At 42.2% G+C, this 15226-nt stretch overlaps 1 protein-coding gene across 3 annotated transcripts; it reads left to right on the top strand.

Moving 5' to 3' along the window:
* Positions 1-71: 71 nt before the first annotated feature.
* dhx40 (DEAH-box helicase 40) lies at positions 72-12812 on the top strand. 3 transcript variants are annotated; one of them, XM_088906771.1, is made up of 17 exons: positions 72-622; positions 1002-1147; positions 3231-3350; positions 3960-4193; positions 4970-5036; positions 5581-5712; positions 5823-5922; positions 6078-6164; positions 6591-6773; positions 7296-7376; positions 8411-8568; positions 9834-9948; positions 10557-10665; positions 10963-11057; positions 11297-11366; positions 11667-11895; positions 12261-12812. In XM_088906771.1, the coding sequence occupies exons 1-17, from the start codon at positions 463-465 to the stop codon at positions 12377-12379; spliced, it is 2205 nt and encodes a 734-aa protein (XP_088762897.1). In that variant the 5' UTR covers positions 72-462; the 3' UTR covers positions 12380-12812. The 3 variants fall into 3 exon arrangements, with proteins under 3 accessions (XP_088762897.1, XP_088762896.1, XP_088762898.1); XM_088906770.1 differs by having other exon boundaries at positions 12258-12812; XM_088906772.1 differs by lacking the exon at positions 6078-6164 and having other exon boundaries at positions 12258-12812.
* The last annotated feature ends 2414 nt before the right edge of the window (positions 12813-15226 follow it).

Genomic DNA, 15226 nt, shown 5'->3' with positions numbered 1-15226 from the left:
TGTCGTCCACAAGGTGGCAATGCAGCGCCTCAGGCGGATTGATGCTGCCGACATATTAGCATGACGTAATTAACATGCGACAGACCGAGTTTTAGATGCGAACTACCGGAAGCGGAGGAGAGGCTACTACTAAGTTGTAGCCTGTAGCAAGAGCAGTTAGGGTGACTTTGGACACCGATCCATTATAATAAATTACAGTCTAACCTCACGTAATACTGGGACGTTATCGTCAGTCCCGACGCAATGTTTTTGTAATATACATCTCTTAAATAGCAGTAGATGGAATAATGATGCAATATTTTAAAGCGTGGAAGTCAGCAGTCTGTTACTCGGAGAAAATACAATTCCCAGTTTTAGGAGTGATGTCCCAGGGAATTTGACATGATTGTATTAAAACATAGAAGGACCTCACTGGGAAAACACGGTTGCCGCAGTACGTTGGTAGTGCACACCGTGTTTTAAATGGAGAAACGACGCAGCTTGTGCGATTCGGAAAAACTGCCGATTTTCCAACATAAGGACAAGTTAGTCCGGGCAGTGAAAAGCAATACTTTCCTGGTCGTCACGGGAGAAACCGGCAGTGGAAAAACAACCCAGCTCCCGAAATACCTGTATGAAGCAGGTAAAACGCTTCCCGAGAAACCTGTTACCTCAAGGAGAGTATTACAAGAACGCCTGTGACCTGTCTCAACGGCTTGCACCGATTTTGAAATGGCAACACAGGCGTGTCTGTTCTCTTTTGCATTGAGCTTAATCGTGAAAATGCCCGGAATGGACAAATACACGTTTTTACAGTTGCCCAAATGTATTTGTTGCCCACTGGTACCAATTCAGCCGTCGAATAACAAAATAGGTACAAATGCTAAATCACAATGATAACGATAGAACATAAATATCGTAATAAGCATACATTTATTTCCATTAAAAATGTGTTTTACGTTGGACCGCATTTTTTGCTTCAGGTCTGTTTTGTCTTTTCTTTTCTTTTTTTAACCCTGTAGGGTTTGGGAAAACAGGTAGGATTTGTGTCACTCAGCCGCGGAGAGTGGCTGCTATCTCGGTTGCTCAGCGAGTGTCCGAGGAGCTGAGCTGCTCTCTGGGACGGGAGGTTGGTTACCAGGTGCGCTTTGACGACTGCACTTCCAAGGTGAGGAGGCCTACGTATACGCGCGGCCTACTGTAGGTGGGGAAAACACGTGTGCCGGGGATGTGTAACTCAGATGCAATGAAAGACGGAAATAATTTCGCACTTCTTGGAAAGGTAGAATGTGATGCAGCCCTGCCAACCGAATGTCTCTGACCTGGGTAATAGTTCAGCTTCTGTATTAGTTATTGGCTGTTTTGTCATTTTTACAAGTGATCACATTAATGATTTACGTGAACGAACTGGTAGTTATGGTACCTTTACCTTGGCAGTCATATGCATACATGTTCTTTTTATTTTTGAGTAAAATGTGTGGCTTTTTTTCTTATTAATTATTTAACGTTTCAGTATTGAAATTCCAATACTTTTCAGAAAAAATCACTTCTGATGGGAGTACAGTTGTACATTGCATTCCAAGATTAGGGGAAAGTGATATTTTAAATGCAGGTGTATCACGCAAAGTATCCTTTTGTTAACCCTTGTTAAGAACAGAATTTCAGGCACACTGCTGATTTATAAAAAAATATGAAAATAGGTACATGAATTTTGTGATCTGCAGGAAGGAAGGGTATAAATATGTACATATTTGTTTGAAACAACTGAATCCTTATAGATCTGTATTTTGTAATACAAAATGTAGCCTTTTAGCCTCATTGATGTGTACAGAGGATCTAATGAAGAGGAGTAGATTACAATGAGTCCTTCCTTTAGGTTTGGTTGGTAAATGTGGTGTACCCCTGCAAGGGTATAAGTAATACATAGATCTTTTATATTATAATAATGTCTGTTGTGTTTGTGTAGATCCTGAACATAACTGCATGCTTTTCTGGTGCTTTCCACTGGCCAGAGGGAGCAAAGAACATTAAACCAGTATGGCATAGTAAATGAGTAACCTCCCCATGCATTTTCAGACCAAAGATTGCTCCGTGCCAGCTTGAAATGAGGAATGGAGAAAAATAAATGACACCAGCAAGTGCAGGATTTAAGCAGGCTTTCTTCTGCAATTTCAGTTCTTTTGCAAGTGGTAATTGCAAAATGTGCCCAAACAGATGGGAAACCGAGCTTTTTCCTTCCTCTCGTGGAGTCAAGTGAACAGATCGATATAATCACACAGGGGTGATAGAGAGAGTGTATTGTATAACTGTACAGTTAGATTATGGGTCAAGGACAGGATATCTTGCTTGATATACAGTAAATGTAACCATTTACTCCTGCAGTTAATTATTTTAGGACAGTTTCTCCCAAGAATGTGCATATCGTGTGCATATTCCGAGTTTTTTATTCCTTCTTAATAGAACCTCTCTCACTGCTCCTTTAAACCCTGCTTTAAAAAGTGCCTGTGTTGATGGCTGGGCAATGACACCTTCTGTCAGCTCTGATCTCAGCTCAGTGCTGGTGTTCTTTCTGTTGTGTAAGGGTATTATCTTCAAGTATTGTCCTTTCTTGGTAGACAGCTGTTAGGGATTTTAAGACCTGGTTTTGTCAAATGCAGTGGTTCTCTGCAGTACTTTATGGTTGAACTTTACAATGAGTTCTCAGGAGCGTGGTGAGACATTCCGCTTAAGACTTTTCCTTCTTTATGAAGATGTATAATTCTGTGGCAATCTTCTGCTGAAACGTTTTCTTTTGCAACAACTGAATCCTTATAGATCTGTATTTTTTTCATACAAAAGGTGGTCTTTTAGCTTCATTGATGTTTACAGAGGATCTAATGATGTGGTGTAGATTACAGTGAGTCTTCCATTAGGTGTGATTGGTAAATGTGATGGATTAGCCACCACAACATTTTATTTTAGATTCTCACAGTTTAGCTTATATCATGAGCAGGTATTTGAAGATTTTGATCAATGTGAAGTAAAGGTCAGTGTGGATTAAAGCAGTACATTTTTTGAAGCATATGCAATGCAATAAGCAATGATGGGATGAAGTAATAGATTGTAGTCTTCCTCTGTCAGCCTTTCCAAAGAAATTATGTCAACTTTTTTTGGAACAAAAAAAAAACATTAACCTGTTGAATGTAAAGCTACTTAGTCTTAGTGTACTAAAACTGTGTGTAAGCTTGTAAGAATCTTGTATGTTTTGACAGGACACTGCTATTAAGTACATGACAGATGGCTGTTTGCTAAGGGAGATTCTGTCGGACCCCAGTCTGCGCCAGTACAGTGTCATTATTCTGGATGAGGCTCACGAAAGAAGCCTGAACACGGTGAGTACAGCCTTGAGTTAGTCTGGCCTTGAAAGCTCTACTGGAACTGTAGGCCAGGGACACTAACCATGGTTACACATATGTCGAAACGTTTTGAGTTCAGCTGGGCTCAAGCCCTGCACCCCTCACATCTCACTCAAACAGCTGAACATGTGTGATGTCAAAGATGATATTTCACAAGGAGGTAGCAGAACTTGGAGATGTTTCTAGGAGATATAGTGGTCTACAAGGATTATTGGAATGGTTAAGTGACCTTGTGCAAGCCCAGAGTAACAGAACTTTGAATGATCCTAGAATGGAATCGAGCTTTTTTTTGGGGGGGGGGGGGGGGGGGGCAGTTTGCTTCACGTCTCCCGTTTGATGTGTACATACTGTATAATGGACCTCATGGGGAAAAAAAAATTTTGTTTTTGTGTTTCTCTTCTTGCTTGAGGCCTGTCTTACGAGTTTGAAAGAAAATGTCTTTGTGTTTTTAAATGTGCTAGTGTTGCATTGTAGACCGTCTTAGAAATGTACTTTTTTCCCCCCTCAGACAGTAATAGTAATAAAGCAGTAATAAATAGTAATAATAGTAATAAAGGAGGGTCTAAGTAGCGTTGTGTCTTGCAGGACATCTTGCTGGGGCTGTTGAAGAAACAGTGTCAGACAGGTGAGGGGTCTGAAGGCCGGCCAGCCCCTCTGAAGGTAGTGGTGATGTCTGCCACTCTGGAAACAGACAAGCTCTCCTCTTTCTTGGGTCATTGTCCTGTTTTCACCATCCCGGGCCGCACATTCCCAGTCACCGAGATATTCTGCAACCTCATTGGTCCCAAAGACACAGAAAGCTCTGCCTATATAAAGGAGGTAACCTGCTGCTCTTCATAAGAACTCTTAACTTAATAAGACTTAAAACTGCTGATTTCATATGAGTCCAAGGGACTAAAGAATGATGGCTTTGTTCTGCTCTTCATACTCAACAAGTGGTCGTGAAATGTCTGGGACACAAATGTGGGTTAAGAGAATTTCTGCCTGCCCTATTGAATAAGACAGCTGTATGACGAAAGAACTCCCATAACATTTCCTGCCTTGGCCAAACATTTTTTTTTATCAGAGCTTTATAAAGAACAGTCAATCTTTTAACTGGCTACTCTGTGCTGCCGTTATCTGGGGGTGTTAGCATTGCTGCCTTGTAGATCCTGAGTCTTGCATTTTTGCATTTATCGTGGTCACGTAGGTGCTCAGGTTTCCTTCCACAATCCAATCCAATGAGCAAGCCATGCTGACTAGATTAATTGATGTGCTTAAATTATCTACCATATGAGTGCATGTGTGCCCTGTAATGAACTGGTGTCTCACCTGGGGCGTACCCTACCTGGATCCGTTTGTTTTCCAGGTTAGGTCCTGGTGCACAGCCACTCCACGTGCTTGCTGAAAATGGATGGATGACATTCTCGTTGAGCATTTTATAACTAGAAAAATAGGATAGGAAAAGGCATTACCATAGCTCCTGGAGAGGTTATTAATGCTTTGTTTCAGCTATCAGTTTGACTTTGACTCTTTAAAAAACACACTCAATCTTGAACAGTCCTTGACTCCCAGTGGTTTACGGTTCCCCTGTCGTGGTTTGTGTTTCTGGTCAGGTTGTGAACGTGGCTCTGGATGTACACACCGGTGAGCGAGCAGGGGACATGCTTGTTTTTCTGACTGGTAAGCCCTACATGTGTCTCGTCACTGATGTTTAAGAACGCTGTCAGGAGCCTCTTCTTAATGCTTCCTGGAGGAAGTGGTGAACTATATTCTGTGAGGCCCGGGGGACTCATCAAGCCGTCCACCTGCTCTTCAGTCTTGATGTGTGGTGCTTCACAGCTTGCATGTGCAGCTTGGGTTCCTTCCAGGTGACTCATAGTGGGACTGTTGACAAGGTCTTGGTAGTTGACGCCGTTTCCCATTTCACACACCTCTCTTTTTTTATACATAGTACAAAACATTGCAAACAGAATCCTGACAGACTGGTTTGAAAGTATAGTTTGGATGAAATAAAGAGCTACTATGAACAGTTCTTTTTAGCAAAAGACACCTTTTAGACACCTCCTTTTTTTTTTTTAGCAAAAGCTACTTTGAGTTGCTATCTTTACTCAAAGATTGTAACAGCTCAGTGGAACCATAGTGGATTATAAGAATTCAACATTTTAGATCACATAAGAGCCGTAGAGCGATAGAAGCTGAATGCTGTTGTGTTTCTGTGCTTCAGGGCAGTCCGAGATTGAGAAAGCCTGCGATATTCTCTACCAGAAGGCCGAGTCCATAGACTATCGTTACGACGTGCGAGACGGATCTGTGGAAGGACTGCTGATTCTGCCTCTGTATGGATCTATGCCAACTGGTACTTCTCCGGAGAAAATCAATTTATAAATGAGCTGTCAGTGGGGTCTGCGTGATCTGGTTCCTTCCCTCCGATAATGGCTGAGCTGCATTCTTGTTTTTCCTCACCAGATCAGCAAAGGCAAATATTTCAGCCACCTCCAGCGGGCATCAGGAAGTGTGTGGTGGCAACAAATATTGCCGCTACATCTTTGACAATAAATGGAATAAGGTAAATGGGAAATGAACTACCGGTAACACACACACCTGTGCTTGTCTTTAATTCTAGGAGAATAGATTTGGCGCTACAGTATGAGACTTGAGTAAGAATTCAAAAGCCCCAACTTCCCTACAGTTTATGTCCAAAGCATTGTTTCTGCTCCGCAGGTATGTTGTTGACAGTGGGTTTGTCAAACAGCTGAACCACAACTCCAGAGTCAGGCTGGATGTTCTGGAAGTGGTACCAATTTCAAAGTAAGTTCTGGAAGTGTAACAGACAAAGCAGACATGAAAAATCACACGGCTGTTTATATAAAATCCCAGGGGAGTTAATCTCCTGAAACAGCCATTGGAGCGCTAATCATGTAAGCTTCACCCCTGATCCTACCTTCCCAGAAATGAGCTAGAACAGTTTACCTTATGGATCTTAAGTGAATTCCTACGTAGAAGGTTTATGCTTTGGAATTTAAAGTAATAAAATTCATGTTGGTTCTATTATAAACAGCTTCAAAAGATATGATTTTTTTTCTTCAATGAACTCATGGTTTATACATTTTAAAAAATCAACCAAACATAGCTAGCCTTTCTAGCTTTTCCTATAGCCTCCATTTCAATAGACATTACAGCAAAGCTTTTGTGAACATATCTCTGCGTGTGTGTTGGTTTCTCTTGGCTGTGAAGGAGTGAAGCTCGGCAGAGGGCAGGCAGAGCAGGGAGGACGTGCGCTGGGAAGTGTTACAGGATCTACAGCAGGGACTTCTGGGAGAAGTGCATGTCAGAATACACTGTTCCAGAGATACAGAGGACCAGTCTGACTGCTGTCGTCCTCACTCTCAAGTGTCTGGGAATCGACGATGTTATCAGGTATCCCCAAGATAAAGACCGAAGAAGTCCTCCCCGTTATGGAATGATTTCTGGGACCCTTCACTGATCTATTTAACTGATGCGCTGTGCACACTACAGGTTAATTCACTATGCCACCATTGCCCATCTCATTTTTGCTTATTCTGGAATTGAACTGATATTGTGCTAAATGTTAAGGGCCAAAAAACAACTGATAGGTTTTTGCGTCTCACATTCTTGCTGGTGGTGTGACTACATGAGGCCAGGAATTTGACATGCCAAGAGGGCAAGGTGAAGTCATTCAGAAGGCAACATGCCTGAATCTGCCTGCCACATTAAAATGATACTAACATTCAACCTCAGCTTGACAAGACCTCTAACAGGACTTAAACACACAACACACAAAAGAAGAAGGATGCAAACGAGACAAGATATCTCTGGTTTACATGTGCTATTTTTGTGTATTTAAAACTGTTAGAATGTGTTGGATTTCCCTTTGCGTTCCCTTTTGTGCCTTTGAAAAGCTGTTGCTTTTGGTTTCAGGTTCCCTTATCTGGACCGTCCTGAAGAGAGGTTCCTTCTGGAGGCCCTGAAGCAGCTGTACCAGTGCGATGCCATTGACAGGTGACTGGGGTTCCCGGGCCTGCAGTCGAGTAGCATCGTGCCCTAGATGTCCGTCTGCAGGGACAGACCTCTTCCATTTCATCACAGTGCTTACGGCTGTGATCACAGAGCCCCGCGTGGAGCAAACAGTACGACAGTACAGCTCCTGCAGCCGCGTAAAGCTCTTGTGGCAGTTGGAGTAGAAAGGGTGAGAGTGTAGAAGATAGCATCTTGAATCACAAAGGTCCAGAAAAAATCTAGGCAGCTGAAGAGCTAGCTGAATTGTCTTCCCCCTTGCGGTTTCCACCCAAATATTAGTTTGAGACAATCTCACTTCCTGTTTAAGGAAAGTATAAAGTATATGCTTATAAGGATACACCCTTTATGTTTATATAATCCAAGGGTATCCCATTAACAGCAGGAGATAGAATCTGTATTTTAAATAATAATAAGTGGACACAAACCTATTAGAATGGTTTAATTGCCAGATGTGTTTGAATACTTTTTCATTATGTTGTTCATTTGAGGTGCAGAGTGAACAAAATTGTCATGAGAACCCACTTTTTGAGAACAGTTTTACCCACTTTGTTTGCACATACAGTAGTATAGTAAATGACAGTGTTGTATTTTAGTTAAATAATACAGAATGCGTACAGCCACACCAATAGAAATTAATTCCATAAATATCTGCTGTTGCTGACCTAATTTACTAGAAATTGTGGCAGCTGCCATACATCTGATATAAAATAAATTTCACTTTCTATGTTACCTGACCATCAGACACATCTGAGGGATGTATTTAGACTATTAATGACACTTTATCAAAAAAAATCTGAATTATAACTTGCTGAAATGGCAGTGATTTCTAGTAGCTCTGATCAAAGAACATTTTTTCAGTAAGATTGTGATTGAAGTGATCTCTGTCAGTGTCAATCCTTTTAAAGGAGCAATCGGGAAGGAGAAAGATTGGGGAAAGACAGGGGCAGGTAAACACCCGTGACGTTGAGCCGTGGAGAGAGACAGTCCTTGGTGTCTTTTCTGTGCTGCTGCTGTAGGAGAGGCCGAGTGACGAGGCTGGGCCAGATGATGGTGGAGTTCCCCCTTCCCCCGGGTCTGACCCGGGCCCTGATCAAAGCAGCAGCGCTGGGCTGTGAGAATCTGCTGCTCCCTGTGGCCGCCATGCTCTCCGTTGAGAACGTCTTCATTCGACCAGGTCAGACCCAAATCAGACAACAACTCCCTTCAGCGATAATTCTGTCTCTCAAGCACATTGGATACAATGGAGAACCTTACACTGTTTATAATCCTTTTGGTTTTCTTTGAATGTGTACTTATAAGGAGCTTTTAATAACTGACCAATTCAAGCTTTAAGGGCTCCCAATGTAAATTTATCTCAGGCTTTTATAAATGTATCTCTTTGTAATTCACGAATGCCTTCTTGGTGGTCCTGACTACTCAGGACGTCCAGTTCAGAACGTCCAGTGGTCATTTTCATGGGGGACATTAGGAGCCCTTAACACAGAACATGAATGACAAATCAGATATCGATCAGAGGCTCTACAGACTCTCAGTGACACCCATACCAGTAGACAGGTATTACCTTTTATTGTTGTTCATACGTCTTCAATTAGAATGAGAATTGCTAAAAAAAAATCTTGGTAAACCATAGGAAAAAGGACTTCATTCTCGCATCTTAAAACCATAAACAATCGATGCTCTTTTGAAACTGCTCAGGAACAAAGTCTTTGCAGCAGAGTCGCTCAAAGTATATCTGACAAGGGTCATCTGTATTTGAAAGGCTAGATCCTCAGACTAACCTGGCCTTTTTCTTCCTTTTCAGTCAAGTGTGGGCAACTTGCCTTTCTACCTCATCTGCAGCAAAGTGAGCAGTTGTGCCCCACAGCACAAATAAAGACTTGAAGAATAGATCAGTATTTGTGCAAATCCATTACTGTGTGCATTCACTTGCAGGAAAATAAAACAGCTCTGTACTGTATCTTGTATCTGCTTATGTGGCAGAACTATCCGAACAAGTGTTCATTTGTTAACTGTTCAAACATTTTTTAGGTATTTATTCATTATTGCACAAAGATAGGTTTGTATTTTTGGAGCCGGCACCTGATGCTGAAATTCTTTTGGAGAAACGTTATCGATAAATACTGGTATTGACAGACATAAGAGAAAGGAAATATCTTAGAATGCGTGGCAAGCAAGTGTTTGTTAATTTTAGAAGGCTTGCAAATAGGTGTTGAACTGTGTGATTCTCTCTGTCTATAAAGTGTTGGAAGGCCACAGAATTATTTAGTATTCTAGAACGGTAATTCTGCTGAGCCTCATGAGGGACGCCTTGTAGGAAAGGCTTGATATATTCCTGTGTAAACTGAGGCCTGTTATAGTTCACCTGTTGATCAACAGAGCATAGGAGGAACTGGATCTCTGACTCACAGAATACTAACATGGCTGTTTTGGGTCACATAGGTCAGTCGGAAAAACAGCAAGAATCAGAAGTGAAGCACAGGCAGCTAGCGACTCAAGCAGGCAGCGGGAGTGACTTTGCAGTTCTGCTCCACATCTTTGAACAATATACAGCCAGGTATTTCAGCACTTCGGTCCTGGGAGAATTGTTAAGCCGCAAGAAATGCGAGGCGATTTCCCCCTTGATTTTTAAAATGGTTCATTGATATATCTTACAGTATTAAGACATGCCCAATGGTCTATTCCAATTCATTCATTACGCCAATTATATACAGTATAACCTCCTCACAGAATCCAATAGCTCTTGCTCTGTCCATGAAACCCTGACATTTTTCAGTTTAGTCCCGTAACTTTTTCAGCTTTGAAAACCCAGACCTGTAAGCCAACGCAGTGAGCATCAGTTCAGCTCACACTTCCTTAAGATAGCTAAAATTATTCCTTTCCTTAAAGGCGGCATGCGGTTCTCATTATTCCGTAACGAAGCACTTTTTAAAACATCGATCCGAGTTCTCATTAAAGATAATATCGTTTGTGCTGCAGTGAAAGTCATTCTCTACAGGCCCAGCCGAGAAGGAATGCATTTCCTGCCTTAGTTGAGCAAGAGCGGTGAGCACAGGGAGGAAGCATCACCCGGGCGGCAGTCTGTAATGAGTGTCGTCTTCCCAGCAGCGTTGTAAATGGTCTGGGGATGGGAGGGTGGCTGAGGGCTGTGCTCTGTGTTTGCAGCGCCTCTCCTGCCTCGTGGTGCCGAGAGCACTGGATCCACTGGAGAGCCCTGAAGTCTGCCCTCAGCGTGGAAGCACAGCTGCAAGAAACCCTCCTTCGCCTCAAGCAGGTGACCCGCACTGCCGGCTCGAGCGCCTACAGCTCGGATTCCACTGTTCTGACCGGAGCGAGCGGCGTGAACTACCCTTGCCAGGATGGCTTCGTTACGGAGCGCTACCAAAAGCTATTTCTGTTTGCCAAATGACTGGGGCATTCTTCTGAATTGAGAATTATTATTTCAATATCTTTGTGAATCCTGTCTCTTAACAGGTCATGGATGATGGATCTAAAGTAACTTGGCATCTATGCAGTAGCCATGATTTCTTTTTTGTTGTCGTGGACTTAATTTTAGATTTTTTTTCCCCAGCTAAAGGATTTTCCGACTGAGAAGTTTGACGGCTCTAGGAGCGAGCTACTGCAAAGGTGTCTGTGTGCTGGATATTTCACCAATGTTGCTAGAAGGTAGGCCTTTGTTGTTTAGATTTCCAAGCTGGGCAGGCGCGTTTTCTTGGACAGATCTGTTGAACTTTATTTAAAAAAGTGACTTTGCTCTAGGTGAATTGAGAAGCATTGAAACTCAAAAGTTATGATAAATGAAGCTTTTATTTTTTGGATTGTCTTTTATTTTTCTGTGATGGCCTTTTATTTTTGCTGAGTAATGGAGGAATCGATCAACAGAATTTCAAAATTCTTTTTTGCAGGTCAGTTGGGAGGACATTCTGCACAATGGATGGACATGGGTCTGTTGTTCACATTCACCCATCATCATCGGTAAAGAACATGTCAGCTTGTTAAGTTAATAGGGCTGTTAGCTTGGTGGACATCAAAGGTTTAATATAAAAAGCGCTGTCTGCTGCTACATGTCTGGAATCGTGCTTTTGGACATGTTTTAAAGACTCCTCATTCATCATTTTTCTCTACAATAACATTACAGATATGCTACAGCTATACTACACTATGGCTGCAGTTATGCAGTGTGTTCATTTTTATTTAATTCTTAAATGTATTGGTTTGTTAAGTGCTTTCTGGAAAAAGAAGGCTTCCCACAGATTTACCTAAACTGTTTTCCAGCTATTTGATTGCACAGCCCAGCTGGACTGGATCATTTTCCACGACATGCTGGTCACGTCCAAGGTGTACGTGCGAACTGTGTGTCCCATCCGCTACGAGTGGGTCAGGGACCTGCTGCCCAAGCTCCATGAGGTGGACGCGTACGAGCTGAGCAGCGTGGCCAGGGAGGAGGTCACGGAGGAGGAGGTGGCCAAGTGGGAACGGAAAGAAATGGCTAAAAGACAGACAGGTGTGGTCAGATTCCAATGGCAGGACAGGTTTTACATCTCTCAAGAGATTTGTGGTATTAAGTTGTAGAACAGTCTTCCTTCACAGTGCTTTTTCATTTCGGCAATTAGCCAGGCAAGAAGAACAATTTTCCTAAATACTGTAGTATTGATACAGTGTCCTGTAGCACTGGTTTTTAACACAGAGTGCACTTATTCCAGAAAGGACTATTTATTTCTATTTATTACATGTTTATCATCTTCTTGGCCTTGAATTTCTGTGGCTTTGTGGCTGAGAGCAAAGGTAATGACACAGCCAGCTTTTATTCTTCTTAGAAATGGTGCACTCTTTGTCCACATTTCACACCTTGCTGTCCTTCTTCAGAAGAGGCGGCAGAAGAGATGATGAAGAAACTGAAGAGGAGGAACGACGAGAGCTCTGTGGCGGAGGCGCGGGCACGATACCTGCAGCGCAAGCAGGAGAGACAGCAGGGAAAAGCGCAGTGAAGGAGGAAGTGCTGGGACCGGGGTCCCCAGCTCTGAAGAGGGCAGCAAGAGGCCCTGGAATGCCGTTCTTCACATTCCTGTCCCAGCTGACGCAACACAACAGGAAAAGGGGAGAGTTCAGAGCAGTGTGAGCACAGAGCACAGGACAGGAGGCCGTCATGGCGGAAATCGCCCCTCTCAATCAGCTTTGCAGGAAATGTTGCAAATACAATTGCACAACGCGAATAACTGGGGAAAAACAAAGAAAAGAGAAATCAGCGCAGCTCTGAAAGGAGTCAAGGACTGTTACTTGCTTTGTCAGCTTTCCCTCTTGGCTTCATAAAGATAAAATGTCCTAATGACAATCATGGAGGCGTTTTCAAGACAAGTGCTTTTTAATCCCGTTGAAATACAGTGGTTTTTATTGCTGTGTCAACAATAAAAAGGTCTACTGAGTTATTGTCCGTCTTATTCGAACATTTCAGATGTTAACCTCTATTGTTTGGGTTATATCCTGTGAGTATATCATTCAGATTGTGGTACTTCTCTCTGATTTTGATCAAACTTAACTAATTCAAGACTACCTGATTATTGCATATACCTGTATGCCCTAAACTTGATTTATAAGTATTAGTGTAAGTATTATCTGTAATCCAGCAACATTTTGAAAACTTTCTACTCAAAAAGGGTATAAATACTTTTGCCAGGCACTGTATAACTGTACAAGTAAAAGGTTTATTCCATGCTGAAAAGAGAAGAAAGAAAACACAGTTTCGGCCGTGGAGCCTTCTTCTTCTTTCTTTCTTCTCTTTTCAGCATGGAATAAACCTATTACTTGTTCCTTTGCAGCCTACGCACGCTGACGCAGCTCCCCACCTGAACTACTGTATAACTGTATATTCTTTATGCCATCCATGCATAAATTCACACGTGTGACCGCATGCATTTTAGAAATTAACAGCTCACTTCTGGGAGGTTATACCCAGTTTTCTATACCGTACATTTGATTTTCAGTTGTTCGACGGCATTCTTGAAAAAAGATCATCTCTGTGGACTAGGCTCTGCGAAAGAGCTGATAAGTATCTGATGCGCGGTGTGGGTCAAGTTTTGTTTCGATAACCGCATTAGGGTGTGATTCTAAAGCTTTTGAAATGGTGCTTTGCTGAAATAACAAGGCAGTTCTATTCCCTTGGATTCATGCATCAAGAATAATTCCCATAGGCTGTTGCTGTTAGAAGGCCAGGGTCTCTTTCACTGAGCCAAACTACCACACTGCTTACAAAACACCCTATTCACAATCCCACTTTTGTGTGAGCTATTCCATTTTAGTTCATTTGGGCACATTTAATTATAAACCTGACCTCGTCTGCCCGATGTACTCTACTGTATTTTTAAACAATGCTACAATGAAGGGCACTGTCCTTACTATTCATATATGCTTAATTTCACATATCCAGCATCATTCATATTAAAACTGCATGCACTAAACATGAAATTAAAATCACTTCTTTTCACAAAAACAAACGTAACAAAATCAAAATCACATTCTTTTATAAAGTCTATTACATTATGTACTAGGATAAAGACTGTAGATTGTGTGGATGATACCCATACACCTGTGCTTGCATAGGTAAAATTTATTTTTTTATAAATTTATTTTATACGTACAGCATACCACGATGTCTCCTTGTGTGTTGTGTTTTGTCAGATCCGTCAAGAGCAAAGCACAATTCACTGGTGAATAAAACGCTCCACGACGCTGTCACCTCAAATGCTCCGGAGCCCACAGAAGACAAGATTTTGTCTGTCAGCTGTCGGCATCTGCCCTGAAAGCCATGCTGATCATTCTCAAGCAGATCCATGTGGAGAGCTACTGCCATTCTGCTGATGTGATACTTTGTGCTGGATGTTGTCTTACTGTATATTGAGAACTCGAAAATGACTGTGCACATGGGCCAGATGGGTGTGATGTGGTCCCCCATGGTGCAGTAATTTTCCTGGATATGAATCTGTCAGAGAGAGCTGGGTTCCTGCTTCTTCTGGACTGGTCTGCTCATTGTTGATCTCATTCCTCAGACAGGTTTTTTTTTCACAGAAAATCCACCTTCAGTTGTGCTAAAAGCAACCAGGTGATCTTTATTACCCAGTCGTATCGTTCTCTATTCTTGTGCTACTTAAAGCATTTTTCATGAACAGCTGTTTACACCACATAGATTCTACATTGTCTCATTTTAACATTTTTAAATCGACTCAAAATCGCAAAACCTGAGCACCTGTCATTTTGATGAATTATGAGAGCAATGTGTACTATACTCATCACAGAAGAATAACGCAGCTCAAACCCTCAACACACCTATTTAAAATACAAGTAACATTATGCATGCTTCCCATAGACTACTGATGGTATATTTAAGACGGGTCTGCTTTCTTCGCTAACGGTATTGCATGTCTTATTAGAGAAATCCCCCCGTTATTTGCATTCTGACCTTGATAGCTATATTTGGGTTGGAGCCACAGGCAGCTTCTGTTTCCCAAAGGAATAATGAAAACGATCTTCGTGGCTATAAATACTGCTTCAGCTCTCGATCACTGCGCAACATCATCACATCGGCGGGAGCCGAGTTTGCTGTGCTGAGCAGGTCCAGTAATGCTGACATGTAATGACAGCTTTTTGACAGGAGCGCGATGTCACCTCGCTTGTCCGGAGCTTCCTGCCGGGCTTTGGGCACAGTATGCTTAAACGTATACGCATCGCCTGGGTCGAATTCACCAGTGAAATGAGTAAAAACTCGCAGTACTGCAAATTAGCTTACTGACACAACCACGCAATGTACGTGAAGACACCGTCAGTCAGAAATGTGAACAGCC

Source organism: Atractosteus spatula, chromosome 27 (genome assembly GCF_055471065.1).
Source record: "Atractosteus spatula isolate fAtrSpa1 chromosome 27, fAtrSpa1.hap1, whole genome shotgun sequence".
In the NCBI taxonomy this organism is placed as follows: Eukaryota; Metazoa; Chordata; class Actinopteri; order Semionotiformes; family Lepisosteidae; genus Atractosteus; species Atractosteus spatula.
Note: the sequence above shows the minus strand (reverse complement) of the source record. Positions and strands in the feature narration are given on the sequence as shown.

Coding starts and splice junctions, on each gene's coding strand:
- dhx40 (XM_088906770.1), top strand. CDS start 463: ATGGAGAAACGACGCAGCTTGTGCGATTCGGAAAAACTGCCGATTTTC. Junction 3,351..3,959: donor ACGAAAGAAGCCTGAACACG/GTGAGTACAGCC, acceptor TGTGTCTTGCAG/GACATCTTGCTGGGGCTGTT. Junction 11,058..11,296: donor TTCACCAATGTTGCTAGAAG/GTAGGCCTTTGT, acceptor TCTTTTTTGCAG/GTCAGTTGGGAGGACATTCT.